At 58.9% G+C, this 25,897-nt stretch overlaps 2 protein-coding genes across 3 annotated transcripts; one reads left to right on the top strand and one right to left on the bottom strand.

The window, feature by feature from the left end:
• Positions 1–21: 21 nt before the first annotated feature.
• Positions 22–18,421, top strand: DDX54 (DEAD-box helicase 54). The gene is made up of 20 exons (XM_016157498.2): positions 22–232; positions 2,517–2,646; positions 4,081–4,151; positions 4,722–4,910; positions 5,024–5,073; positions 6,177–6,218; positions 6,341–6,436; positions 7,129–7,250; positions 7,378–7,439; positions 7,523–7,654; positions 8,614–8,824; positions 10,869–11,003; positions 11,536–11,760; positions 11,846–11,919; positions 12,541–12,744; positions 13,782–13,924; positions 14,021–14,134; positions 14,720–14,824; positions 15,042–15,154; positions 16,654–18,421. Exons 1-20 carry the CDS (start codon positions 59–61, stop codon positions 16,890–16,892), a joined length of 2,631 nt encoding a protein of 876 aa, XP_016012984.2. The 5' UTR covers positions 22–58; the 3' UTR covers positions 16,893–18,421.
• CFAP73 (cilia and flagella associated protein 73) lies at positions 16,945–24,251 on the bottom strand. 2 transcript variants are annotated; one of them, XM_016157500.2, is made up of 8 exons: positions 24,009–24,251; positions 22,410–22,524; positions 21,526–21,630; positions 20,978–21,178; positions 20,235–20,456; positions 19,777–19,935; positions 18,093–18,176; positions 16,945–17,028 (listed from the first exon to the last, which is right to left on the bottom strand). In XM_016157500.2, exons 1-8 carry the CDS (start codon positions 24,227–24,229, stop codon positions 16,945–16,947), a joined length of 1,191 nt encoding a protein of 396 aa, XP_016012986.2. In that variant the 5' UTR covers positions 24,230–24,251. The 2 variants fall into 2 exon arrangements, with proteins under 2 accessions (XP_016012986.2, XP_036076907.1); XM_036221014.1 differs by lacking the exon at positions 16,945–17,028 and having other exon boundaries at positions 17,909–18,176.
• Positions 24,252–25,897: the final 1,646 nt, after the last annotated feature.

The following is a 25,897-nucleotide window of genomic DNA, read 5'->3' as shown; positions in this document are numbered from 1 at the left end:
GCGGGTGGTACGTCCCCGCAGACTCCGCCCCTTCCCGTTTCCCGGCGCCGGGGCCCGCATGGCGGCCGGAACTCGCCCGGCGGCCGGACCGCGGTCCAGAACTGCCATGGCCCAGTGGAGGAAGAAGAAGGGGCTGCGCAAGCGCCGCGGCGCGGCCTCCCAGGCCCGCAGCAGCGACTCGGAGGACGGCGAGTTCGAGATCCAGGCGGAAGACGACACCCGGGCCCAGAAGGTAGGAGCGTGGTGCTGGGACGCACGTCGGAGCCCGAGCCCCGGCTCCGTGCGGGGTCCCGCGGCCTCAGTTTCCCCAGTTGTGGAGTGCGCACGGCCGAGGGTGGGAAGAGGTCAGCTGTCTGGGGGTCAGGGCAGGTCCACCGGCCCGAGCACGTGTCCCCAGGCCTGTCATGCCCCGGGTCCTGAAGGCTGGAGCCTTCGGGCCTTCCTGGCCGGCTTTTGGTCGCGCGCACCTCATTGGCTACCTCCTGCCCAGGGGGCGGGTCCTGATTCCCATTCGTCCAATGAAAAGTGCGAGTGCTGAAGCTCTGACTTTGAGAGTTTAGGGTATTCTTGAGAGATTGAATTAAGGGGAAACCGGATCCCTTAGCTTAGGACCGTGACTCCCCTCAACCTCTGCGAAACTGATAGTAATAAATTAAACTTGGGTTTGTCGACCTCTCACTCTGTGCCAGGCTCCGTGCTAAGAACTTCACGAGCCTTTTCATTTAATCCTCACACACTAACCCTGTGAGCTAAGCATTGTCACGTCATTTTTCTAGAGAAGGAAACTGAGGCCTAGAGGGGTAAAGGAACTTGACCAAGACCACACAGCTTGCGAGTGGGAGAGCCAGGATTCAAACCCGGGACTGCCTGGTTCCAGGGCCTGTGCAGTTTCCACTACTGAGTGCCAACTGTATGCAAATGGGGAGCGAGGGCAGGTGTGTGAACACCAAGGAGGCAGAATTGCTACAGCCCCTTATTCCGCCCCGCCTGTGCCCAGCCGGTGCCTGGCCCAGAGTAGCTCTGGGTAAGTAGATGAAGAAATGGGTGTTTGTATGAAGAGAGGGGTCTGCACTTCCGAGGCTGGCCCCAGACCTCATCCCACTGTTCCCGTGGCTGAGCCAGTGCCTGGCACACAGTAGGTGCTCTGTGAACGTGGAGAAACTCCTAACGGTGATGGACAGCACAGGAGGAGGGCAGAGTACTAAGTGCCAAAGAAGAGCCCACGTGTGCGGTTCAGACCCACGGCTTTGTCCTGGTGCATCCCTGTGTTCAAGTCTGGCTCAACTCCGTACTGGCTGTGGGACATGGGAGAAGTTGCTTAACCTCTCTGAGCCACATCTGTAGAAGGCAGAAGTTGCCATTTGTGTGGAAGGTAGATAATTATACGTGCCTCACGGACTGTAGAAAAAGTTAAATGACGCTGTCCATACATTCTGCTAGTTCATTAAGTGTTGCCTGGGCTTGCACTCCAGATGTGCTCCAGGCACTTTGATGTCATGTGTCTAGAGGAGGGGTTGGCAAACTTTTCCTGTAAAGTAGGGTACCAGTCCACGGCCTAGGGGTTGGAGACCCCTAGTGTAGTGGGCCTTACAGGGTCACAATGGAAAGAAAATCGACTCTGATTCCCTGCTTGCTGTCTCTGTCACCTTGGGCTGGTCACTTGATCTCTCCGTGCCTCAGTTTCCTTCTCTATAAAATGGACAAGATAGTAGCGCTTACTTCCCTGGTGATTGTGAAGATTAAATGGGTTAATCCAGAGCAGCGCCTGGCTTAGAATAAGTGCTGTGTAAATTCTAGCCATTATTACGAATTAGTGCTCCATACATGTTATTTCTGAGAGGAAGAGGACAACCCTGTAGTCTGAGAAGGCTCCCCAGAGGAGGCGTCTGGGTTGGGCTTAGCCGTGCTAGGTCAAGTGGGTTCTGATGGGCAGAGAGGAGGAGGCAGGCTCAGGAGAGACCGGAGTTGGGGAGGGGTGACGGATCAGAAAGGGGACTGGGGAGAGGGGGACAGGGCAGCTCGGAAAAGCCTAGTACCTCACACATAGTAGATGTTTTGATGGGCTATCTAGAGTTTTTAATTTCGAGAGCTTTGAATGACAGGCCAGGAGGATGAGGATGAGGATGTCACCAGCTATGCACTGGGCACCAGGCTAAGCGTCACACTTAACGCTTTTCGTCTTCACAACACCCGTGAGGCACATGCTCTTGTCATCCGTTTCCCACATGTGGAAACACAGACTCGGGGAGAGTAAGTCCCTACGTGAGGTCTCAGAGCTGCTAAGTGACAGAGTTAGGACTGAAACACGGCGGTCTGTCTGCAGAGCCCACTCACCGCCTCTCTGCCCTGCCGTGGCCCAGTCAGAGGAGAGCCCTTTTGCAGAGAAGACGTGTGATCTGGCAGGAGAGTCATCGGCTCGAATCCAGGGCAGGCTGGAAACAGGACAGCCACCCTCCCTGCCCACAGTGGTCTCTTGGTGCCTGGAGTGATGCTGCTTCTCTGTTCCTCCCTCCCAGATGGGGCCCGGCAGACCCCTGCCCACCTTCCCCACCTCAGAATGCACCTCGGACGTGGAGCCAGACACGCGGGAGATGGTGCGAGCCCAGAACAAGAAGAAGAAGAAGTCGGGAGGCTTCCAGTCCATGGGTGGGTGAGCCGGGCATCCGGGGACCGTGGGGGAGCAGCAGCGGGGGTCGCCGGGCCCTCTGTGCTCTGCTCTGGGCTCAGCGCTGTGGTAGGGGTTGGGTAGACGGAGGCAGCAGGCACAGCCTCTGAGCCGGTCAGGGTCTCCGTGTGGGGACAACGAGCCCGGCACAACGAGAGAGCAATTCGAGCAGGACCGAGGGCGATGCTGGTGCAGGAACAGGCAGAGGCGTCGGGGATTCACTCTGTGACGATGGCATTTCAGGGCAGAGGGTTACAGAGAGAGTAGTCGGCGGGGGATTGGGACGCCTGGCCAGATGGAAATGAAGCTGAATTCTCTTTTTTTGCTGTTTACAATTCAGCATCTGGAGCACGGATTTAAATATCAAGATGAGCGTTTTTTTAATGTTAGGGGGAAAAAGGCCTTTCTCAAGGTGACCCAACCACTGTTTGATTTGACTTTTTTTCAATAAGCCCCACACGTGCCACAAAACACTGTAAACTAAGTTAAAGCAAATGCTGTATCGGGAACGTATTTGCAACCCATGGGACAGACGAAGGGTAAATAGCCTTAATGTGCAAAGAGCTTTCGCACATCATCCAGTGGAGTCGGGTGAAGAACATGCATGGTGAGCTCACGAAAGGGATCTAGACAGCCAGTTACTGTATAAAAAAGTGTGCTAAAAGCCATCAAAAATCAAAGAAAAAAGCTAATTTTTGCTTTTTTTAATCACAAAGATAATTGGCCAAAAAGCAGCTGAAGCCAGGGCGCTTTCCTGTCTCCAGTCCTCCCACTGTCCTCCCATCTCCACAGGCCCGGTCACATCCAGCGTCCAGAGGCCTCCCCCCCCCCCCCGCCACAGTGCCATGTACCTCATTCGTCTGCACGCATGCTCACACCCGTCCCGTGCCCCTGTCACGTCACGCCGTTTTCTCTTAATCATGCGTTACAAACATGTGGAACGTAGAAGGCGGCATCATGGCTCCACGTCCCCATCACCAGCGTCCACGGTGTTAAAGTCGGTCTCGTTGCAGCCACACCCTACCCACGTGTCCCCGCCATCCCTGAGGATTCTGAAGCGAGTCCCAGACATCCGCCCCTTGCATTCCTAACTACTTCCTGCTCGCTTCCGAGACACGCAGGACCTTACGCGCCCGACACACACACACAGTTCTCAGTACCGTCCAAGCCCCCACCAGCATTCCCACCCCCAGGCATTAAAAGCGTTCAAATCGGCCCACGTAAGGTTCACACCCCACGATTGGTAGGTTCGCCTCTGCCGTCTCGGTTCATCTTATCCGTTTCGCTCAATTGCATTTCTTCTTTTCCTCGCTATTTGTGTGACGATGTGAGAGTCCCCTGTCCCCAGTGGTTTTCCGGAGTGTGGTGCGGTGCCCCCGCACCCAGCCCCCTGGCCATTCCCATCTCTTTCCCAGGCCTGAGCTACCCAGTGTTCAGAGGCGTCATGAAGAAGGGCTACAAAGTGCCCACCCCCATCCAGAGGAAGGTACGTGGCGGGAGGGCCGATGGGGTTGGGAGGTGGGGGGCAAGTGGCTTGGCCCTTCCGTCTGGCCTCTCGACCGCCGCCCCTTGTGCTAGCTGTCACATCTGTCACCCTTCTTACTGTGAAGCCCCACACGCTTGGCCGCTGCACAGGCAGGGAAAGCTGGGCCCAGCGCGGCGGGGACTGGACCCTGGGCCACGTTACCATTTGAGGCCACTCACTGCTGACCTCTGACAGGCAGCCCACAGGCACCCTGTTATCACCTGCGGCCGGTGATCACTGTCCTCAGACATTTAGTGGAGAGGGAGACGTTTCTCTGAGGTCCCAAGGAAGAGGACTAGACGGGGAGGTAGAGTCTGGCTTAACCTGCAGGCAGAAGTTCCAAACAGTGGGGGGTAGTGAGCTGCTCGTCCCCAGAAGTGTGCAAAGAGCTTTGGCAAGGATGGGATCAGGGCTGGGTGACAGGCCCCTTCCCATTCACTGAGATGCCCCGGTTTGCCCACTTGCCACTGGGTCCTGTGATGCTTCGGCGCAGGAGATGACCCCACGCCCCTCTCACTCGTTTCTCCCCAGACCATCCCAGTGATCCTGGATGGCAAGGACGTGGTGGCCATGGCACGGACAGGCAGCGGCAAGACGGCCTGCTTCCTCATCCCCATGTTCGAGCGGCTCAAGGCGCGTAGCGCCCAGACCGGGGCCCGCGCCCTCATCCTCTCACCCACCCGAGAGCTGGCCCTGCAGACCATGAAGTTCACCAAGGAGGTGTGTCGGCCAGGGACGGGGCGCAGCTGGGCTGGGACGGGCTCGGGCGGGGTCCTGAGCTGGCCGAGTCCTCTTGCCCTCACCTAAGTCTCAATCTGTCTCTCTTTCCACAGCTGGGCAAGTTCACCGGCCTCAAGACCGCCTTGATCCTGGGTGGGGACAAGTAAGAGCCCCGCCGCCCCAGGCCACAGTCATGGCCGAGCCAGCACATGCCACCAGGGTGTCAGATTGACAAGCCCGCATGGCTTGTTGACAACAGCAACTGCTCCACACATCCCAGAAAAAACTAACCGGGGGAAAACACGCAGTAAAGCACCAAAAGAAACTTCCACACACACAAGCACTGCACTCAGACAGACATTCCGAAGCTCCTGAAAGACACCTGGTGGCACACGGGTCACCTGAACGGGTAGCTCAGTTGCGCATGTTTTAATGTGCCTGATGGTGGGCCGTTCGAAAGTGGAATGCACAAAAATCGAGGCACGCTTGTCATAGTCCAGGCGTGCAAAATGTATTTTTCGCGATGTGCTGTTGCCATCCTTCCGAGGTGGCAGGCACCACACCTGTTTCCCAGGTGAGCAAACGGAGGGGGCCGTGCAGTGGTTCGGTAGTACAGCTAAGAGTAGAACTCGGCCTCCCGCCCTGCCACCCTCCCCCTCCCACAGCTTCTTACAGGGCAGCCGCGTCCTTATTCTCGGCGTCACTGTCACCGGCCGCTCTCGATTCTGAGTGTTTTGCTGTCCACTGCTCTTCTGCCCACGTTATCACTTATTACCTCTAGAGCTCGTGAATGTGGGCAGTGCCTCCCCGGGCCATGCCTGGCCCAGAATTTTGGCTCCTACAGGTGTTCCAAGGGTGCTTTAGAGGATGACTAAAGTTGGGGGCGTATGCACTCAAAAGGTTTAAGAACACGGACAGAGATCCGGGAAACCTGGATTCTGGGTGCAGCTGGAGTTCCAGGGTTAGTCGGGAGGTGGCATTGTGGGCCAAAGGCAGCTTTTTTAAAGTCTGATGAGAGCGGATGAGGTGGATTCTGGGCTGAGCCCATCTCTTTGGGAAATTCTTTGTTGTACTGGTCCTTTTGTATGTTTGAACTTGACTTTTTTTGTCCAGACAATGCCATTGCCTAGAATTTCAGCAATAGCCCTTCCCTAGTTGCAAGCCTGGGGCCAGAAAGTGGGACTCACCTGGGCATTTGGTATTGAAAAGGAGAGAGGGTTAGACAAAGACCCATATTGTCAAGCTGACACCTCCCCTTCTCCCTAGAATGGAAGACCAGTTTTCGGCCTTGCATGAAAATCCTGATATGTGAGTATGGACTGGGGACAATGCTCTGGGGTCCCTTCCCAGGTAGCCGATGGCTGGGGATGAGAGGAGGACCCTGCTGGTGTCCCTGGCCCTGAGTGACCTGCCCCGCACACCCCTTGCAGAATCATTGCTACCCCCGGACGCCTGATGCACGTGGCTGTGGAGATGAACCTGAAGCTGCAGAGTGTGGAGTACGTGGTATTCGATGAGGCCGACAGGTGAGGCTGCAGCACACCCCGTGTGTGTGTCCAGGTTGGCCCTGAGGCCGTGGGAGCAGGGAGAGGTGGGGCTGGCGGAGAGGACGGGCTCTGCAGGACAGACCTTTCTGGCCGGGATCAAAGCCGCGTTTCCGCCACCGTTGGCCACACAGCACAGCTGTCATCAGAGCCGACGGCTCCCGGGACCAACAGCCTCTCTTTATATTGCTTTTGGGAATAGTGGAAAGAACCGTAAAAACAACAACAAACACGTGATTTCAAAGATAGGAAAGGAACACAAAGTGGAGAGCGCAGGCGGGAACAAATCCTAGCTCCGCGCACTAGGGCAGAGCACCGAGGGTCTGAGGCCTTGGTGGCCTCCGCTGCAGAGAGGGGGTAAAATAACGCACCTCACAGCGCGCTGGCTGCGGGGACTCGGGAGCCGATGTTTGTGACGTTCTCAGAACGGGGCCCGACGCACAGCGAGGGCCGCAGTCATCCACTGCAACACGAATTTGTAGCAAACGACATAACCAGCCCAAGATTTCAGGTCGTTATTGCTTAGGAGGAAGCTGTGAAATAGGGAAAAAGTGAGCCGAGTTAAAGACACGTGAGGCAAACACCAGTGCACGTGGGAGGAAGTGCGGTAGGGGCTTTGGAAGCCCCTCTCCTCACCCATCCCGCCCTTTGCCCTCTGCCCTCCGCCCTCACAGGCTCTTCGAAATGGGGTTTGCAGAGCAGCTGCAGGAAATCATCAGCCGTCTTCCTGGGGGCCAACAGACGGTCCTGTTCTCTGCCACGCTGCCCAAAATGCTGGTGGAGTTCGCCCGGGCCGGTGAGTGAGCTGGGGGAGCAGGACGGGGGGGGGGGGGGGGCGGGGGGGGGCGAGGGGGCGGGGACTCGGCTTGGAGCCTGGGGGGCCTGCCCCAGTGACTGCCCTACACCCTCTGTGCCCACTGCAGGCCTCACAGAGCCCGTACTCATCCGGCTGGACGTGGACGCCAAACTCAACGAGCAGCTTAAGGTGCAGCTCCACCCACGCGCCTCCCCAGGCCCCGCCCCGCCCCAGGCCTGGAGAGCCAACCCACGTGGCCCCTCTCCCCGCAGACCTCCTTCTTCCTCGCGCGGGAGGACACTAAGGCCGCCGTGCTGCTCCACCTGCTGCGCAATGTGGTGCGGCCCCAGGACCAGACGGTGGTGTTTGTGGCCACTAAGCACCACGCCGAGTACCTCAGTGAGGTGAGAGGGCCTGGAGAGGGCACCGCTGGGACCCGTCTCTTGGGGCAAACCTGCATTTCCATCATTAGCTTGAGGCTGCAGTTTGATGCGTGGCCACCAGAGGGCAGCACCAGAGCGGGACACGGGGTTAGCCAGGGCGTGACGCGTTTTTTTATCCTTTCAAACTTTTCATTATAAAAAATTTCAGATGCATACTAAAGTTAGAAAATAGTTTAATGAACTGTCAGTGACTCACAGCCAGTCTTGATTCATCTATTCCCCCTCCAGGTTATTTTGAAGTATTTCCTAGCCATCCTGTCATTTTTCTGTCGATTTTCAGTGTGGCATGGATTTCTCTCTTTAAAATTGAGGCATGTGGTAAGCTGTGTAAAGTGCCTTAATCTTAACGAGCAGCTGGCTCAGTTTTTCCATACATGCACACCTGTGACCTTCGGCAAGACCAAAGTGGGGAGTTCCCATGCCCCAAATACTGCCAGGGCCCCTTCCCAGTCTGTGCCGCCAACCCCCGCCCCCCGCCAGTCAGCCACACCTGGGGGCTGTTATCTGAGGACACAGTTCACTGGGTTTCACTTATTTGACATACATTTAACGGTGCTCCTTCCGTGCATGCAGCTGCTGGGGTCACTGATGAAGGAAACCAAAATAGTAATTTTTAAAGACAGCTCGCAAGGTTTTCACAGTGCCCCCTATGTCCCAGGCCCTGTCCCCGGCACTGCCTGTGTATTATTTAATCCTCACAACAAAGCTACATAGAAGGAACTGTTGTTCTCCCCATTCTGCAGTGAGGAGAGTGAAGGTGCAGAGAGGTTAGGTAACTTGCCCAGGGTCTTGCAGCTGGTTAGCGACGGAGTGAGGGTGAGGCTTACCGCCCCTCGCGGCATGCCCGCCACGGCCCGGCCTCCCTCCTCTCCTGCAAGTCTCCTCACCCGACTCCCCCCTCGCGTCTTGGCCCCGAGCAGCTGCTGACGGCCCAGCGGGTGAGCTGCGCCCACATCTACAGTGCCCTGGATCAGACAGCCCGCAAGATCAACCTCGCCAAGTTCTCGCTCGGCAAGTGCTCCGCCCTCATCGTGACGGACCTGGCAGCCCGGGGCCTGGACATCCCGCTGCTGGACAACGTCATCAACTACAGCTTCCCGGCCAAGGGCAAGCTGTTCCTGCACCGTGTAGGTAAGGAGCCCGCAACGGCCCTGAGCCTTGGGGGGAGCCGAGGGTACAGGGCTCGGCTCCTGCTGCTGGAGGTGGAGAGACCGAGGCCCAGGGACCCCACCGACCAACCAGGACCTGGCGGGATGCAATGCAGGCCTGATGCCAGCGGGCTGTCCCGGCTTCTCTCTCTCCTGTCGTGGCACTGGGCGACGTGGCCCCTCAGCCCCCGCCTCCCCGAAGTCCTCTCAGTGACTGTCCTTCAGCTCCCCGCCCCGGGCGCCTGTGCAGCCCTCCGCCCCCCGCCCATCCCGCACACAGCATCTCCTGACCGGTCAGGCAGCAGGTGAGGCCCCGCCTGCCCCTCAGCCCTCCCAGGCAACTCACTCCGTATGATTCTTCAAAAGTCAGACACACAGTAGGAAAATTGGGAACTGAAGCAAAGCGCCTAGAGGGGACGCGCCCCTCCCTGGTGACGGTGACGGGGACCGCTCCCCCAGCGCTCCTGGCAGGCCTGGTCCTCGCATTGTACCCGCGGCGCCTCTCTCTGTTGTCGCGACCACCCGTGTGGCGGGCCCAGCCGCATCGGCTCCGCTCCACTGGTGGGGCGCCCGAGGCCAGGCCTCACGCAGGTGGCGAGGAGGGCCGGCCGGGATCGGACCGCTCCTCTTCGCTGTCACCGCCTCTCCGACGACACTGCTGCCACTTGGGCCTGTCCTTTGCCGCTGCCACCTTCCGTTTTTAAGTTGCGGTGGAACACACGTACCGCGCAGTCACCGCCTTGACCGCCGTTAGGGGCGAGCTCAGCGGCGTGACGTGCGTTCACCTCGTTCTGCCTCCGGCGCCACCGTCCACCTCCAGAGCGCCACCTTCCCGACTCTGCCCCCATTAAACACCCACTCGCTATTTCCTGCCCCCCACCACCACCACCAGCCCCTGGCACCCACCCTTTCACTTTCTTTGCCTCCCTTGAACTCATGCACATGTTTATAAATAGAGGTGAGGGGGTGTGTGTGTGAGAAGGATCTGCAGGGCGGGTTCGTCGAGTGTCTGCATGTGACCGGAGAGTGCCGGGTGGAGGACCGGGGGCTCGTTTCTCCCTTGGCTGCTGCTCGCTGTTCACCAGTTTCTACTGCCCCGGGAAGAGCTGGCTCTGCGCATTCCTTGAGGGGCCTCCCAGAACCCCCCAAGGGGAATTTCTCATGCACCGTGTGACCAGCAGTGTGTAAATCAGACCACCCCAAATGAATCTCCCAGACGCGGTGACACTTTGTTTTTGCAAGCTGCAGAAACACGCCAAAATGATGCTACGTATAGATTTACTTGGCACGAACTTAGAATCACGCCGAACGTCCTTTTCTGTCACCTTTTTCTTGCATCAGCGTACGTCACGCAGGCTTTTCGTTCACCCTTAAATGTCACTCCGTGATGGGTCACAAGTTGTTTCCGTTAAGGTCCAGATAGTAAATGGTTCAGGCCTCAGGGGCCCATGTGGTCTCGTTGATCTCAGCCCCTGTAGCGCGAAAGCGGCCAGAGATGGCGTGTAAACGGAGGAGGCCGACTGTGTGCCGTTAGACTTTATCCACACAGAAGGGCAGGCTGTGGGTTTGGCCATGCGGCCCGTTTGCCGGCCCCATTCCTCCGCTGCGGAACTCCCACCACGTAGTCATTAGCGAATTAACCTAACCAGCGCTCTCTCCTTAAGTCTTTAAGTGGTTTCCCGCTTGGGGCTGTGCCAGACAGAGCAGCAGGAGACTGTACGTGAACCTTTGCATCCTTGGTTATGTCTGTGGAGAGAATCTCCCAGGGTGCAGATGCTGAAGGCTTTGAGTGCTGACAGCGAGTAGAGCCTTGTCTTTGTTTCTGCTGACTTCCCAGAGCCCTGTGTTGGCGCTCATGCAGGTGACCCTGGTGGCCGTCAATGCCCCTTCCCCTTTCGTAGGTAGGGACAGCAGCTTAGCAAGGTACAGTCTTGGCGTGGCTTGCACCCTTAGGGTTGGGCAGGTGACATTTGTACTGGGCTCTGGGTCTTTTTCCTTTGCTGAAGCTTGGCCACCTCCTCCTGCAGGTCGTGTGGCCAGGGCTGGCCGAAGCGGCACTGCCTACTCCTTGGTGGCCCCAGACGAGGTCCCCTACCTGCTGGACCTGCACCTGTTCCTAGGCCGTGCCCTCACTCTCGCCCGCCCCAACAAGGAGCCCTCGGGTACGTGGAGGCTGGGATGGGGCTGGGGTCACCCGCAGAGTTCATGGTTCGGGCAGGGGACAAAGCTGTCTTGGCTTTGGAAGGGGGTGGGGCTGGGTTTGACCCCAGGAGAAGACCCCTGTATAGTCATCCCTCAGTATCTGAGGGGTATTGGGCACAGGACCCCCGCAGATACCAAAATCAAGGATGCTTAGGTCCCTTAGATAAAACAACGTAACATTTGCGTATAGGCTACGCACATCCTCCAATAGACGTTAAGTCATCCCCAGGTTATTCTTAATACCTGATACCATGTCAATGCTATGCCAGTAGTTGTTACACTGTATTGTTTAGGGAATAATAACAAAAAAGTCTATCTATGCTCAGGACAGATCCAGCCATCATAGGCCTAACCGCACAGTGCGCGTTGGCAACGGCGGGGGTTATTCTGAGATTCCGGGGTGGAAGTGAGGCCAGTGCGGGGAGGCGGGCTGCGGGCAGGTGGCCCAGTGGCAGGCCTCTGACAGGGCTCCGTGGGGGGTGGCGGGTGCAGCTGGCGGGGACGGCGTGCTCGGCCGGGTGCCGCAGAGCGTGGTGGACGACGAGGACTGCGGGCTGCGGAGCGCCCTGGAGGCGTCGCTGGAGCTGCGCGGCCTGGCGCGCGTGGCCGACAACGCGCAGCAGCAGTACGTGCGCTCGAGACCGGCGCCCTCCCCCGAGTCCATCGCGCGGGCCAAGGAGCTGGACCTCGCGGGGCTGGGCCTGCACCCGCTCTTCAGTGAGTCCCCGCGCGGAGTGGGGGCGGCGGGCGGGCCCCGCAGCGCTGAGCCCTGACCTCTGACCTCACGCCTGCTCCCCGCCAGGCTCGCGCCTCGAGGAGAAGGAGCTGCAGCGACTGAGGCTGGTGGACGGCATCAGGAACTACCGCTCGCGGGCGGTGAGTGAGGGCGGCGGGGCGCGGGACTCCGCGTGGGGGTTGGGGGGGTGGCCCGAGCCCAGCAGCACCCCGCAGGGTTTGCGTCTGAGCTCGCAGCTTCCTACTCTGCAGCGCTGGCTGGGCGGGCATTCCTAGAGACGCCCCGAGTTCTGGTTCCCCGTGTGGCAACCGTCTCCTACCACTTACGGACAGGTAGACTGAGGCTCACAGACGGAGTGACAGCTTGCCTGCCGAGCTGGCTTCCCATAGCCTTTCATCCCCTCTTGACTCCCACCGGGTGCCCCATCGTGCACCCAGGGGAGGTGTGCTCAAGAGCAGGGAAGGCCCACCAGCCAGTGCCAGGCGAGAGGAGCTGGCGCGTCATGGCTAAGAGCACTGGTTCCAACGGCAGGTGACCCTGGGTTGCAATACCAGCTCTGGCTTGCCTCAGCTGTGTGACCTCGGCCAGGTTACCTGCCCTCTCTGGGCTTCCTTTCTAATTGTGAAATGCAGAGGGTGAGGGTGCCCACTGGTAGGGTGGAGGGGACTTGGGCAGGAATGCCGTGTGAGTCCACCGGGCTGGTGAGGGTGGGGCGGGGAGGACAGGCCGGTGGGTGAAGGACTGGAATGTCCCCTGCACAGACCATCTTTGAGATCAACGCCTCCAGCCGGGACCTGAGCAGCCAGGTGATGCGTGCGAAGCGGCAGAAGGACCGCAAGGCCATCGCCAGCTTCCAGCAGGGGCGGCGAGCGCGGCAGGAGGGCCCAGTCGGCCCCGCCCGGGGCCTCCCGGCACTGCAGGACGAGCGGCGTGAGGAGGAGCAGGCGGCAGGAGAGGACGTGGAGGTGCGGGCCCCTCCCCGGGGACCGGGGGGTCTGGGCCCGGGGCTGGGGGAACGGGCGGGTCAAGTCCCAGCAGCCGTGGGGCTGTCTTCAGGGCTGTGAGCAGCTGCCGGGGGCGGGGTGGGGGGGGACACAGCGCTTCCAGTCCCACCTCTGACACCCGTGGAAGTCAGCACTCGGCCTCAGCACCCCCGTCTGCAGCATGGGGCCGTGGTACTTGTCGGCAGCCTTCTCCTGGAGCCCCGGGGGCCAGATGTGTTTCGGGGTTCAGAATCTTCAGCGTGTATGTGTGACGTCACACCTTGGTGGGGTCTTGGGTGTCACCAACGTCACACGCGTCAGCGGTTCGGCCATGCACCGTGCCAGGCCCCCCACCGATGGGTAGACACCGACCAGGTAGCCTCTCGTCACCTCTGGCTGGCTCCTGCCACCAAGCGAATTGCAGGAAAGTCCGTTTTCAGGACCAGGGCACTGCAGCCGAGTGACTGTGGTACCCGGTCCTGGGCCTGCTGGGCAGATTCAGGACCGCACGTGACAGGTTCCCAGTGGCGGCCGTGTCATGGTCATGAGCATCACCGTCAGTCTCAGCCTGAGGTCCAGGGCGGGCGGAAGGAGGCAGAGCAGAGGCTGCTAGGCAGGACCCTGGGTCTGCTCGCCCTTCAGGCCATCCCTCTGACATCCGATTTGGACACGGGGTCCCATGGCCAAAACACAGCGTTGAAAACCCCTGGAGTGGTCCCTGCCGTACGGAGCAAGGCCAGGCCCAGAGAGGGGCAAGGCCTTGCCTTGGTCACACAGCCTGGGAGACGGAGCTGTGGGTTCGTCCCTGGGTGCCACCCCAGCCCCCAGCACCTGTCCTGCCCCCCCCCCCGGGGCCTGAGGTGGGGTCGAGCTGTGTGTGCAGAGGCGGAAACAGGCTCTAGATGGCAACACCAAGTGTTTAAAGTCCCTGAGCCCCCGGCCTTCAGCTCCTGCCAGGGTGGGGTCGGGGGCAGGTACACCCCCAGGGGCTGCGGTGTGACTGGGCCTCCGTCTGTCAGGACGCCTTCACAGAGGTCGTGGGCCGGAAGCGGCGACAGCCAGGACCTGGCCAGGGAGCCAAGAGGCGGAGGGAGGAGGCCCGGCAGCAGGACCAGGACTGCTACGTCCCCTACCGGCCCAAGGACTTCGACAGCGAGCGGGGGTGAGCGGCTGGCTGGTCCGTGCGTGTGATGGGGGGGACAGGCGGGGCCCGACGGGCCCCCATCAACCACGGCATCTCCCCACCCGCCCTCTGCAGCCTGAGCATTGGCGGGGACGGAGGCGCCTTTGAGCAGCAGGTGGCCGGCGCGGTCCTGGACCTGATGGGGGACGAGACCCAGAACCTGACCAGGGGCCGGCAGCAGCTCAGGTGGTGAGTGAGCTCGACGGCCCAGCCCCTCCCTGTCCGCCCGCCTGCCGCGTGGCCCCGCAGTCGGCATGGGACTCGCTGCCCGTCCTGACTCCCCTGAGATCCCCAGAGCAGGAACTCGGTCACGCTGGCCCCTCACTGGTCCTACACAGCACGGTGGTAACCCGTGACCGTCGGCCCAGTCCTGTCCCCGTGTGATCAGACACAGCAGGGGTGATGGCTCCTTGTCTGTCCCGTCCCCCTGCAACACCCATGCCCCCCCATCCCAACTCAGGGCCCCAAGAGGTGGCAGAGTGGGGATTGGGAACCTTCTAGGGGTTGGGGACCCTGCCCCTGCCTGACCCAGGGCCTCCAGTTCCCGGTGACCCCCACACTGCCTTCGAGACTCAGGCTATTGGGGACAGGTTGGGGGGAGCTGGGGACAGGCTTTTATTGGGCACCTACTGCATGCCAGACACTGGCACTCTGCTTTTCTGGAATCCTCCAATAACCCAGTGGGAGGGTCAGGGGAGAAAACAGGCCCCGAGGGGAGCAGGCCCCCCCGGGCCACCTTGCTCCGTGGCAGCCCCCCAGCTTCCTCTCCTGCAGGGACCGGAAGAAGAAGCGGTTTGTGGGACAGTCGGGACAGGAGGACAAGAAGAAGATCAAGACCGAAAGTGGCCGCTACATCAGCAGCTCCTATAAGCGGGACCTGTATCCTGAGGGGTGGGGCTAGGTGGCTTCTCCCCAGGTCTCCTATGTGGGGCGGGGCCAAACACCTGCCCTGGTTTCCCGCGGAGTTTGGGGGCACTGTCCACGCACCCCTCATAGGTGGGGCCTGTCTGCTGGAGGGGGGCGGGGCCTTCTGGCAGCCTGGGGCTCCCCAGGGCTTCAGGATCCCACGAGCAGCCTCCTTAATGCAGCTTCCCAGCTATCAGAAGTGGAAGCAGAAACAGAAAATCGATGATCGTGACTCGGAAGAGGAAGGGTCATCCCACCGGCGAGGCCCAGAGGGCAGAGGCGGGAAGCGGGGCCGAGGCCAAGGTAGGCTGTTCCCCCAAATGCAGGTCGGCAAGTGGTGCGTTCGGTCACCTGGGACTTGGTCCTCTGATCTGCCTGCCGCAGCCTGTTCTCCATGCCCGCAGCGTGGGCCAGCTGCCCGGCCTGGCAGCAGGGAGGCCGCAGGGTGTCTGGTCCCCATGACTTCTGACATGCTCTGAAGAGAGGGGCCTGGAGCCTGTCCCCCCAGCCCCCAGCTTGCTGTCCGAGAGGGCTCCCACGGCTGTGTGGGGACAGGCTCTGTGCCGGGCACTGGCCACACATGACCTCGGGGGTGAGGAGGCTTGAGAACGTCCATAGGCGGGGAAACAAAGGGCTCAAGGGGCCGCGACTGGCCCTGGGCCACCCGACGGCCTGCCCCCTCCCACCTGGACCTCCTCTGGGAGAGGCGAGCTTGGGGCTGTGCCCCAGGCTCTCGGGTGGGCCTTAACCATGCTCACCCCTCCCCCCAACCCCAGGGGGCTGGTCCCTGCTGCGTCCAGTGCCTCCGAGAGCCCGCCCCTGAGCCCGCCCCTTCGTTCTCCCTCAGGCCCCTTTGGCGCGTGCCGGCCTCGTGCTCTGCGCTGTCCGTCAGCTTCTCTCCTCCCGCGGCGTCGCCGTCTGTCCCCTCCTCTCTGGCTCTCGCTCCGCTTCCGCCTCTCGCCTCTCGTTTTCTCTGACGCTTGTTCTCTGTCACTCTCTACGTCTCTTTCTCGTCTTCCGTCTCTGACTCCGCATCCCGGCCCCCAGCCCTCTCTTCCCCCTCGTCCTTTGTCTCTCTTCCCATCTCTGTCTCTCTCTCTCATTGTCTGTTCCTCTCTCCCTCCTTGCGGGGCTTGCGGGGTCAGCGCCCTCAGAGACGTGGCAGAGCAGGCCGGGTGGCGTGCTCACCTCTGCTGCTGCTGCTGTGACCTTAGACAGGCCCTTCCCCTCTCTTGCCTCCTCCGATTTCCCTCCTGCCCAAGGAGGGTTATGCTGTGGCCTCTTTTCATCTTACAAGCCTAGAGCATGCAGTCCATGGAGACCGGGGTCGGCGCTCTCTCAGTCACCGCTGGTCCCCGGTGCCCGGCATAGAGCGGGCGCTCAACCTTTGTGGAAGGATTTATAATCAAAATAGTTATACCTAGGAACCCCTTACCATGGGCTAGTTCTGAGCACTGTACACATATTAACTCTTACTCCTAATGAGTACCCATGAGGTAGATGCTATTATTCAGTAATTCGCAGAGAGAGAAACTGAGGCCCAAAGAAACTAAGTGACTTCCCCAAGGTCCAGGAGGCCAGCTGGGATTTGAACCCTGGCAGTTATGGCATGAAGTCCCATGCTGTTAACCACCATAGTAGATTCCGTAAGCTTTATTAAGCACCTACTGTGTGCCAGAGGCTGGGGCCACAACAGCGAACACAATGGGTGTGGGGGCAGGGCGGCAGTTTGGAGGCTTCTGGGAGGAGGAGACCTGGGGAGTCGCCCAAAGCCTGAGCTCCCCGACTCCCTGTCCCGGCAGGTGCCTCCAGGCCCGGCGCCCCAGGCGCCCCCGCGGGCCGCGTGCGCTCCGAGCTCAAGACCAAGCAGCAGATCCTGAAGCAGCGGCGGCGCGCGCAGAAGATGCGCTTCCTGCAGCGCGGCGGCCTCCGGCAGCTGTCGGCCCGCGGCCGGCGCCACGCCCAGGAGCTGCGGCGTGGCGCCTTCGGCAGGGGCGCCGCCGCCGGCGCCAAGAAGGGCAAGATGAGGAAGAGGCTGTGAGGGAGGTGACCCCGCCCCTCGGCCCCCCGCTTGGGCCAGGCGTGGACATCAGTCAGCAGGTGTCCCCTGTGTGCTGCTCTGTGCCCGTGCGGGGCCTTCGGGGAGGCTGCAGGAGCTGTTGTCCGTGAGAAAGAATCTGTATGACACACAGGGGGCAGCGGCCAGGGATGTTCGAGCAGGGTCGCGAAGGGTGCGCAGGAGCTGGCCGCCAGGGCCAGGCAGGCCGAGACCTGCCTGGCAGCTCGCTCCTGCTGCCTTGTTGTGTTCTGGGTTCAGAGGTGGTGGCCACAGCGTCTGAGCCCTGAGTGCCTGAGGCCCAGTGATGTATTTTTGATGTAATAAACCTTTATTGAGCGCCTCTGGAGGACCAGGCGTGCAGTCCACTTGAGGAGTTGGAAGGGACAGGCCCCGACACTAACCCCCAGCCGGTGTGCCGGGCGAGTTGAGAGCGTGTGGGCAGGTCCCACGTGATCCCACCAGGGACCCCCCGAGGGTGGGTTCTGTTGGTGTTTCCATTTGGCAGATGAAGAAAATGAGGCTCAGAGGATGGGTCAGTGGCCTGCGGTCGGAGAGCCCCAGAGCTGGCAGTGGACTAGGGGAAGAAGATGGGGTGCAGGCCCCGGGTGCAAAGGGTACAGCTGCCCCTCGCTGAGGGGTTAGCGCTGCCCCACCACACACCCAGAGGTCAGACCCTGTCCTGGCCTCTGTCCTACCCCAGGCCCTGTGCTCCTCAGCCCCTACTGGGCCCTTGGAAGGTCAAGGGCAGCCTTTGGCAGCTGGATTCTCAGGCCACTGGTCACCCAGCACCAGTCCGTGATGGAGGAGCCTTTGCGAGCCTGGGTGTCTGCCCCCTGAGACCCTCTTGCTGGTCCCATTGATTTTACTGGACTTAACAAACACACATCTAGAATGTACCAGGATCTGCACCAGGCCCTGTCGCAAGCACCTGACAAGTCTCAGCTCGTTTAATGTCCCCAACCCTCGAGGAAGGACCTGGTCCCAGGCCACGGGGTGGTTTGGTTGGTTCCTCCACGCAGCCTACGTTTACTGAGCGCTTGCCGTGTGCCCCTCACGTTGCCCCGGGGCAGTCTGCGTGGGCACGGCCCTCCCATCTTCCCGTGAGGGCCACTCAGCCCACACCCCGTGGGAAACACGAGGCGCCCCTGCTCCCTCGAGGAGGCCCCCTCCCCTCCTGCTCACCTGAGTCAAGGGGCCGGGGTCGTGGACTGGAGGCTGCGGGAGTCTGGCCAGCATGGCAGAGAGGTCCAGCATGAACAGCTTCACCTGGGGGTCCCCAACACAGCCGAGGTCACGTCCCACCCCCTGAGTGTCCAGTCCCCACCTCTAGTGCGCAGGATGCTGCAAGGCAGGGTGCGGGTGGAGACCCCAGTGGTGGTGGTTCCCAGGGGCGGTGACCCGGCCTGACTGTTAAAGCCTTGGTCAGCATCCCGAGCGATTCGTTGCCAATGCCTTCGCAATTTGCTAGCTGGCTGTCACCTGTATTATAATTAAAGTCATATTTTCACTTAGATCGATCCCTATTTTTTTTCCTTTCAATTTGATCAGTCATGTTCACTGCTGTATGACTTACTCTCATCTTCTCCGTGGGTGGCCCTCCTTATTTTGTTTTAATTAACTTATTTATTGATATGAACGTAATGAGCACCCATGGATCCGCTGTCAAGAATTCAACTTGACAGCGAACTTGCCTTTGGGCTCTCCCCTCACATTTGTCACGAAAATAAACAACTGAGAAGAAAACTGTATCCCCATCAAAAATGGGGGGAAAGTCTGTTACCCTTGTCACGAGTAGAAATAACTGGAGAAGTCATAATGCAGTGACAAGGAGACTTCCTGAATTCCAGTCAGCTACTGTTGTCAAGGGAGGGTGGGGAGGTCCCAGGCGCAGAGACCAGGGAGCATCACGAGTTGAAGACCTTGTCACACACACCTCACCCCCAGGCAGCCTTTCTTCATGGCAGGGTCAGAGGGTTGGGTGAAAAGGGACCGGCTTGTACAGTTCCTTCATGTCAAGCCTCTGTCCCTCCTAGAGTCATCTCGTGCCTCAGGGTACCAGAGCCACACTCGGGAGAGCAGTGGTCCACATGCGTCCACCCAACTCAGGATGTGGCACAAAGATAGGCTCTGGGGACCCGGCTCTTGCGTTTGGTTGGAATCCTGGCACAAGGTGCAGGGCAGGGGTGTGGTAAGCGGGGGAAAGGTGGGTGCCTCCCTTTGTGTCTCTCCCACTTTTCAAGAGGGTCAGGCTTTGGGAAACCCCTAGAAATAGAATGAGTGTCTGAAATCAGAAGCCCCTCCCTCCGCCGTAACCCAGGTCGTGTGTTCCACACCTTTGCAAACCTGAATGAACAGAAAACCGGACATACTCAGTCCATGGTCACACTTGTGCGGCCACCGTGTAGAAAAGAAGCCCACTGCACAGTGCCGCCCTCACCCTCCCTAGGGAAGCCGAGGCCTTGGGAGCAAGGGGGTCAGGATTAATTAAAAGCGAGTCTCAACCTCCTGGATTCTCAGGGATGAGGTCGTGTGTGCTGTTTGACTTGGGAGAAACGCAGGACTCTTGGCATAAACATACGTCGTGTGTCACTAGGCTTACACCCTGGCCCTCCTGTGTAAGTGATGACGCAGACCCAGAGGGTCACGACTTCCTTCTGGTCACCTAGCAGACAACTGTCAGAGCCAAGGCCAAGCCAGGATTCCTAGGCAGGGGGCCTAGGCCGCCATCCAGCGCACATCAGTGGCGCTAGGCGCATGACCGCAGAAGGGAAGGTCGCGCTTAACCCAGAGGGGTGGGATTTCAGGCATCACAATGCTCCTGAACTGAAGGTTTGGGGCTGGAGGTGCCATGAAGAGGGGCCCTCACCTGCTCCAGCTGCCCCTCCGTGTCCTCGACGTCCAGGGCAGGTGGCTGCCTCTGATGCTGGCACACGAGCTGGAACAGGTTGAGCGCTGACATCCTGCTGCGTCCCAGGAGCAGGGTCTTCTCGGCCGCGGTGTTCTGGATCTGAACCCACTTGGATTCCTGGGGAACAGCCGGCGCCCTCGCAATCACGGTGCGCGGGCCTGAGGAGGGCGGAGCCTCATTCCCACCCTCTTCCCACCAGCCAGGTACGGACGCGAGAGACGTGCAGGACCGGCGTCAGGTTCTGCTAGGACTGCTCTCCCGTGCCCCAAAATGCTTTCCGATGCCTGAAACCAGCGCTTTTGTGCCGCCGCCTCACTGGGGTAAGCACCGCCCCATCTGTTCTCATCAACCCTGGCACTCTTCTCTGGCGGGGGAGGCCCGAGTCCCGACGCCCACGTGCTCGCGGCCGGCCGTACCCACTGCAGCGTGCGCTCCCGTGCCGCCTCCAGGCGCTGCAGCAGCTGAGCTCGCTGCTGGCGGAGCCTGAGCAGCTCGTCCCGCCAGGTGTCGCGCAGCCGCTGCAGCCGTGCGCGCTCCTCCTCCAGCTGCCCCAGCTGCTGGCGCTCCGTGAGCCTCATCGCCGCCTGCGTGTTGGCCAGGGCGTCGAAGCGCGCCACCAGCTCGGAGACGTCCTGGAACTGCGCTGGGGTCAGGGTGGGGACTCACCCGGGGCTGCAGCCCCTTCCTCTCCCCAGCCTCCTGGCTCTCTAGCGCCTCCCCAGTCAGCCCACCTGTGAAATGCAGGCATCGCACGGCCCCTGCCCCAGAAGTGGGGGTTACTTCGCTCCTCCCCACCTCCACCATCAAACCTAGCTAAACTCATCGCCTGTGCTTAATGTTTGTTCATTGTGTCATTCAGCTAATACCTGAGTTCCTGGATCCCCTGCCCCCCTCACGTGTCCTTGAGTAAGAGCTACCTTTCTGAACCTCGGTTTCCCCATCTGTAAAATGGGGTTGACAATAACAGGACCCATTTCATTGGGCTCCGGGGAGAATTCGAGAGCAAAGCATGTCACTGACATACACTTAATAGCCAGTGAGTGGTGATTCCTGTCATACAGTTAGTGTTCCAGCAGTGCACACTTCCAAAACTGTTCACGAGGCCTCCCAGAGTGCACGGTGGCGCGCTGAGCCCGCAAACCTCCTGCAGGGCGCTCACCTCGGGCAGCTGCTCCAGCACCTGCCCCAGCAGGCGCGCGCAGGGCTCCAGGCGCTGCAGCCGGCGCTGTAGCCGCGCGCGCTCCCGCTGCAGCTGGTCCAGGTGGGCCCGCAGCCGCAGCACCTCGGCCTGCCGGCTCCCGGTCCGGTGACGCTCCTCCGCCGCCCTTCTCAGTGCGCAGCTGCGCCGGGCCTCGGAGTCCTGGGGAGGACGGATGGAGAGGAGGCGACGACCCTCCCTCTGGACTTGGAAGACTGCGGAGCTCGCGGCTTCCACCCCGCGCCCAGCATTCGCGTGTTAAGCAGTGGGTGGCGAACAGATGGCGCACGGGCCAAACTCAGCCAGAATCTGATCTGGGTCCCTCACTCCTACCCACGCTTTAAAAAACACTCGAATGCTTCGGGCGGTGCCTGCGTGTTTCCCTATTTCCCATCACTCTTTTTTGTATTCGTAAGCCCACTCTTACAATTTATGTGACCTGTCTGGCCCGTATGGGATTGTGACTTTGTGACCCTGTGACCTGCCTCCTCAGAGCAGGCTCCACCTACCTGTAAGAACTTGTCAAAGCGGACAAAGGACCCTTTTATCTCCCGCTCCTTCTGTTCCAACTGCTCCCGGCGCAGTTTCAGGGCTGCCATCGTGGTCTGGAACGCCTGCAGGGTGAGGAGGGGGCCCTGTGTGCGTTTGGAGGTTCAAGGCATCCAGCGCCTTCAGGCTCCACGTAACCTCCCCCGTCTCTTGTCCCTGATCTTGTCGCTGCGCCCCTGCTCAAATCCATCCGCGGTTCCCACCCCGCAGGGGGAGGCCCAGATGCCTCCTGCAGCCCCTCCCCCGCACCATTCCTGCCCGCTGTCCGTTGACACTGTCTTCCAGCCACTTGACCACCTGCGTTTTGTCCCTGCCTTCCCGTCTCTGTATATGCTGTTTTCCTCTGCCCGTTCCTGCTTTCCTCACCTTGTCCCCCTTTCCTGGATAAGCCCACATGCCCTTCAGCAATCCCTAAGATGTCACTGCCTCCAGGAAGCCCTCTCAGACCACCCCCATGTAGAGAGGGGGGCTTCCTCTGGGCCCCCACAGTTCCTTCTCAGTGCTTCCCTGCTCATAGCAGTCACCGGCTGGATACTAGTCTGTCTCCTTCTCTAGACTGCGAGCCCCACGAGGGCGGGGACCATGGTGAGACCACTAGATCCCAGTGCAGTGCCCTATACATTCCAGGGGCTCATTGCACATTAATTTGCACCAACAACTGACCTTGCTTGACACCCATTTGACAGACGAGGTAACCAAGGCTGAGATTAGTGAAATGACTTACCTTGGACCTTGGAGCTAATAAGTTGGCTCTGACATTTCCCATTTCCCTGCTCACCACTAATTTTTTTTTTTCTTTTGGCCAGGGGTCCCAAAAAGTCTCAGGGTAGCTGTAGGGGCTCACCTCCTTCTGGGCCCGCAGTTCCTGGTCCACATCTGCCAGCTCCTGCCTCTTCTCCAGGAGACGCAGCACCGGTGGGAAGTGGTCTGCATTCTGCTCCTGGGTCTTCTTGGAGGGGCTCAAGGAGGAGGTGGGGGTGAAGGAGGCAAGAGTCAGGACCCCCAAACTCCCCCTAGTGCCCGAAATGCCCCCATTAACCATCTATTGGATGTTGAATTATTCACTCATTCCACAAACTGTACCGAGCACCTAGTCTGCGCCAGGCACTGTTCTAGGCACTGGGGCCGCAGCTGGGAGCAAGACAGACAAAACCCCCTGCCTTACAGGGCCTGGCATCTGCTGGCGGCCACAGGGAATAAAGCCAACAAATAATAATAAACAATGGTAGGACATGGTAGGTACTAAGGCGAAAAATCTTTCAATGCAGGGGTTGAAAATTCTCTCCAGGAAGTGACATTTGAGCAGAGCTCGGAAGGGGAAGAGGGAGCGAGCCATGTGGGTATCGGCAGGGAACAGATTCTAGGCCAAGGGAACAGCTATTGCAAGGCCCCAAGGGAAGGAGCAGCAAGGAGGCCAGTGTGGCCAGAGGGGAGGGGAGGGGAGGGCAGGGGAGAGGAGAGAGAGATCAGAGAAGTCGTGGGATCCGACTGCGATGAGGGAGACTTGGCCTCGACTGTGAGCGTGGCGGGTGGCACGTGAGGCTTTTGAGCAGAGGGGTCCCTCTGGCTGCCGTGGGGGGCGAGGACAGTAGGAGGGGCAGGGCGGCTGCGGGAGGCCAGTGACGGGTTACAGGATAACAGAGATGATGTGGTTCTGCCCAGGGTGTTTGTAGTGGAGAGGCGAGGAGGGGTCGGTTCTGGATACAGTTTGAGAGTCGAGGCGATGGAGTGATAAGGGAGAAAGGCATCCAAGGTGCCCCTAGGAGCTCGAAGGATGTTGCTATTGGACGGAGACTCAATGCGGGGCAGGGGAGATCAGCTCCTTGCTATAGCCAAGTTGAGACTGAGACACCTGTTAGACCTGCGCAGGGCGGGGTCCAGGAGGCATCTGGGTGCTAGGAGACAGGCTCTTTGGGAGAGGAGGGGCTGGTCACACAGCCCCACACGGTCAGTCATGTAGGGAGCAGAAGGGACGCACGAATATTCCATTCGGCAAGGCTTTCCCAGCTCCGGTCCAGGGGAAACCCTCCCATTTTACAGGTTCTAAGACGGAACCACTGAACACAAAGCAGGCACGCGACAAGCTTCCTCCACCCTTCCTTTAAAACCTGGTTTGCAGGCACGGGGGTCAGCAGGAGTTCACAGAACAATTCCTTCCCACCTGGGTTCCAATGACTTAATCTCAGCTGGGGCTTGGATCAAGGGCAGATTAGAGACCTGGGCTACCGACCCAGCTCTACTCTAAGTAGCCCTGAGACCTTGGGGAAGTTGCTGGTTCTTCCTGAGCCTTGGTTTTTTTTCATCTGTGAAGTGGGGGCGATCATCTCCCACCATGAACAGCCAGCCCGAGGAAGCCAGGACCCCGGGGGCAGGAGGAGAGGATAGGCCATCCCACCCCCTCCTGCCCTCCTTCCAGCCCTCCCTGCCACTCCGTGGCACTCACTTAGGCTGCTTCTTTTGCGAAGCCAGTCGGAAATATTCTTCCCGGGACACTGCCATTCTCCCCAGGACTCCCCTGGCTTTCTTTCCACCTGGCTGGAATTTGCAGAAGCCTAGGAGGCCCTGGGGTTTTCTGATGGAGGGTGGTGCAGCACCGTGTGGTATACTCCCAGAAGGCTGCCACCAAGCAGGCCCTGGTTGCTCAGGCAACCATCCACACAACATTCCATTGCCTGGCTGAAGCCGGGGGAATCCATCCTGGGAGGGGTAGGGAGGGGGCTGCAGGGAGGAGAGCAGCCTCTCCCCCTTCTGGAAAAGGCTTTAAGTCCCAGTCTAACTCCCAGTCCCTCCACCAAGAATTTACCCTGCTCGGTGGCCCCATGTCTGGTCAAGCCTCTTCCTGGCTAGGTGGGACGGGGCCTCCCAAACATGGCTGTATGCTCAGTTGTCCACACAAAAGGAAATTATTGGGCACCCACTGTTTGCCAGGTCTAGGGTGGAGTCATTTGCTCCCCGGCAAGATGCTGAGTGCCTACCATGTTCCAGCCCTTTGAAGGGTCCACTCCCCCTTTGCTGGGGATGGGGCTACATGAGCCACGTCTCACAGAGACATCCCCCCCCCCCCACTGGGTTAGGGAGACAAAGAGGGGCCATCAGCAATACCAGGTGGACACCAGCTTGGAAGGGGCCCATGGTCTGGATTTGGAGGATGAGGGTAGGTGAGGATCTGACACAGTTCGTCCAAGTAATTACTGTGGGCGTGAGCTGCTAAGCACTCTACTGTATAGCATCTGATTTAACCCTTAAAACAGCACTCTGGGGTAGGGATGGTGTTGGGGAAAAGCACCAGGAATAAAATTACAAATACCCACAGGTCTTCCACCCAGAAATAACAAACAGTAGCATCTTGTCAGCTTTGCTTCTGATTGTTTTTTCTTTTTCTGTTCTAAATAATTTATTCTTTCATGCAAAGAAATATATATTTCTTTTAAGAAACATATTTTCTTATCACAGAGTAATGCTATTAAAAAAAAAAAACTATAGTTACTTGTAATGCCTACATAGCTTAAAACGACTCCTAAGCATATTTTTAAAAAGGAGCTCAAATAATGTATATTTTATCTTTGAGCATTTAGCATTAAATTACACATAAATGGATGAGAAGCTACAAGAAATACAATCTATTTTTTTCTTGATTGAAAAATATTGAGGTATAAAGTTACGTAAAGTAAAATTAATTTTTTTCACAGTTCTATGGGCTTTGGCAAATGGCAAATGCATAAAATCATGTAACCCCCACCAGCACAAATCAAGATACAAAACATTTCCATCACTCCCAAAAGTCCTCCTGTCCCTTTGTGATCAACCGTTGTCCCCACCCTACCCCCTGGCAGCCTCTGTCTTGTTCTCTGTCCCAATAGTTTTGCCTTTTTCAGAATGTCATAAACAAAATTATATACTTTGTAGCCTCTTGAGACTGTAGCAATATTCATCTGAGATCCATTCAGGTTGGCCTGTGTCTCAGTAGTTCATTCTTTTTCATTGCTGAGTAGTATTTGCTCGCACACTATCGTTTGTTCATCCCCTCGTTGGGTTATTTCTCGTTCTGGGCAATTATAAAGAGCCTGGATTCATGTGTGATTTCTTTTGGGTGTGAACATAAGCTTTCATTTTACTCGTGTACATGCATCAGAGTACAATTGCTGGGGAATATGGTAAGTGTATGTTTAGCTGTATAAAACACTGTGCGCTGTTTTGTGGTGCGGCCGTGCCATTTTGATAGTCGTACTAGTGATGTATGAGAGTTCTGGCCACTCCATGTCCTTCCAGGAGTTGGTATTATTGGATTTTTAAAAAAGTCATTCTAGTAGGTGTGCAGCTCTATGCATTAGA

Source organism: Rousettus aegyptiacus, unplaced genomic scaffold (assembly GCF_014176215.1).
Source record: "Rousettus aegyptiacus isolate mRouAeg1 unplaced genomic scaffold, mRouAeg1.p scaffold_m13_p_5, whole genome shotgun sequence".
Lineage (NCBI taxonomy): Eukaryota > Metazoa > Chordata > Mammalia > Chiroptera > Pteropodidae > Rousettus > Rousettus aegyptiacus.
The sequence above is the reverse complement of the archived record's forward strand: the minus strand, read 5'-3'. Positions and strand labels throughout refer to the sequence as shown.